General features: G+C 39.0%; 1 protein-coding gene across 2 annotated transcripts in view; it reads right to left on the bottom strand.

The window, feature by feature from the left end:
* Nucleotides 1-394: 394 nt before the first annotated feature.
* The window catches only part of GLT1D1 (glycosyltransferase 1 domain containing 1), a 49,425-nt gene continuing 47,024 nt past the window's right edge, over nt 395-2,795 (bottom strand). For both annotated transcript variants that reach the window (XM_035898601.1, XM_035898602.1), the window contains one exon: nt 395-2,390. In XM_035898601.1, coding sequence (XP_035754494.1) covers nt 2,244-2,390 — 147 coding nt within the window. In that variant the 3' untranslated portion in view covers nt 395-2,243. The remainder of the gene's footprint in view (nt 2,391-2,795) is intronic.

Below are 2,795 nucleotides of genomic sequence, written 5' to 3'. Positions count from 1 at the left end.
CAGAATTTCTCACTTGAACATGTTTTGTTTTGCTGGAAATAGCGCAAATTCCAGATCAATGTATTTAGTTGCTTGAAGCTTGGCAATAAATAGATCACACTTTAGAAAAAGCTTTCTAATCATTACTAATAATTTACTGTTAGCGCAATGCTTAGCGACTTCTATCCCACATTATGTATTTGTTTATTTGTTTTTAATAATCTGTATTTCTCAGAAGACAAGCAATACTATAGGAAGCGGGGTGGGAGGAGGGCTAAGGCTCAAAGCCAAAGAAGATTATCAGAGATACACTGGCAGAGGGATCTATGAGAAGATGTTTTGAGAAGAACAAGACTCCCTGCAGCTATCAGAGATACACTGGCAGAGGGATCTATGAGATGTTTTGAGAAGAACAAGACTCCTTGCAGTCGGCTGAGCTATAAATGGTCTTTTTTTTCCTATTGCCTATAAAGGTCCCATACCACATACATCATGCTGAAAATCCATGTTCTGGGCTCCCTCCTTTAGTATATAGTTTGCTGTGGCCCAAAGAGACACTGCAATCCCGTGAGAGGCTGCAGCACTCACTGGTATCAGAGATGTCCAAAGAAATATGGCTCCTTCTGAGACAGCAGAGAAAATCCAACCGGCTGATTCAGTTGCAGATTTAGAAATGGTTCAGTACTAGATGTTGGCTGGTGGCTTTTAAACTGAGAACATCCCAGCATGTCAAAAGACACACCAGAAATATTTAGGAAAAGTGTGCTCAAAAGGGAGTGTAGCAATTCTTGTGTTTGAGATCAGACCAGTTTTGCCCTTGGGGACTGTGTTACCGAAGGCAGTGCTGAGCAGAAGCGCATTACAATAAAAGGAGGGGAACGTTTTGGAGAAGTCAATATACAACATTCAAATTATTTTCTCATTTACTGTCCCAATAGCTGCAACACATCAAAAATAAAGGGGAAAGCTTAAAATACACAGTGAACTTCATTATTACAAAGAAAAGTCTGGTACAACAACCGTTCAAATCAATAGAAAACTTCTCACTGGTTCTCATGGGGGTAGGATCAAGCCTATACAAAGCAAACAGTTTCTCAATAACAAGTAGTTAAAAATATAACCCTCTTTTCTGATATAAATGTAAGTCCTTTGATGACCAATTGTGGATTCAAAGATATTGTCCATAACCGCTGGGCTAGCCGGAATGATTAATATGGACTTCAAGCACAGATAAGTCTTTTTAAAATAGCCTGCTGCAGTATGTCACAATATAACCTAAAAGCCACAAACGAGAACAAACAGTACCAAAATACATAGTAAATTGAAAATACCTCCCCGTCCCCCCCCCACCCCACCTTTACAGCTCTCTCAAATCTTTTAGTAAATAAGTAACCACAGAGGTACCAAAGAAACTGGCAAACTAAGAGGTAGTTTATGTAACAAATCATCTCTGTCAGCAAGCACGTCTTGCTGCTGCGGGCAGTGCTGTGCAGTTCTGGCATCTGAAGCCATGTATGGCTGTCAGGTGCTGTGCCAACCTCCTTGCGCTAGTCCCAGGACCCAAGACAAAATGCAGGCACAGGACTGTTTGGCCGTATCAGCTTATCTGAAAGCAATTTAGGTACTCACAGGGCAGTACAAAACATGCCCTATACTCCTCACTTTCCCTAAGCATCAACACTCCATTTGCTTTTTGGCCCCCCAATCATTGTGCAGTCAATAGACTCACTGATCTTTCAGTCTTAGGAAAGCTTTCATCTTAACAATTTTATACTCTGTATATGTAACTAATCTGGGTGTTATGAACATGTATGTGCATGTCACGTGTACCCGAATACATTCAGATTGCTACAACTGGAAAGAAAACTGCTACTGCAGTTTGGTTAGGATGCAACATGATCAGAACATCTGATGTAAGCTCTATGTGGTAGAGTATTCCACTGTGTACAAGAAATCGTCCCTTTGAGGCCTTACAACAACAAAAATTTTGTGGCTGCTCAAAGAGTGTACTTCTCCTGTGTGATCTCACAAAATGATACTGGTCTGTGATGAATTGGTACACTAGAGACAGTGTGCTGAATTAGATAAATTTGATAGTTTGAAGTAGCAGGCAACTCCTGTGATGCTTGTATGTTTGAATAGAATAATAATGCATGTCTTACTATCTCTTCTAAAAAGAAACCAAGAGAAACCCAAATCTAATTACATGTCCATCATTAAGGTGCTCTACACAGACTGCTGGGTATCAGCTGTAGTCTTGCAATTCACTGGAGGCTTAGGACAAGATTCTGATAGGCTTTTCTTTCACTTTCCCATGAATGATGTTTCTTCACGTAGTCTTTGGCCCTTGTTACAATTTCTCTTTCCATAATGGGGTCATTCATCAAACTCTTGGACAGCACAACAAACTCCTAAAAAAGATAAAAGAAAATAATAAATTAAAAGTTCCTTGAAGTTCTAATGATACTGAAATAGCTTGTACCCATATCTTGATTTCGGTAAAGCACTTCAACTGTGAGACAATATATGAAGCTGTTCAAAGTAATTTTTCAAGGTCAAGTACCATAGTTTATTTATAAGCAATGATCAATAAATAATTATTTTATGTATTATTTTATGCAGCTCACCAACTAAGACATTTAAAATCAAAGACAATCCCAAGACTGTTAGGGCAAATATGGGCAACAAATTTAATGACACAAAAATTGTTTGCCTACCCAAGTGTTAGAAAACCAGGCTGGTTATAAATTAAATAATTCATCTGGTTTCCTGCATGGAGGACACCTGGCATTAGATTGTTTAATCTCAGCTCAGCT

Source organism: Egretta garzetta, unplaced genomic scaffold (assembly GCF_000687185.1).
Source record: "Egretta garzetta isolate BGI_Z169 unplaced genomic scaffold, ASM68718v1 scaffold447, whole genome shotgun sequence".
NCBI classification, from domain to species: domain Eukaryota; kingdom Metazoa; phylum Chordata; class Aves; order Pelecaniformes; family Ardeidae; genus Egretta; species Egretta garzetta.
This window is presented reverse-complemented; position numbering and strand designations above follow the sequence as displayed.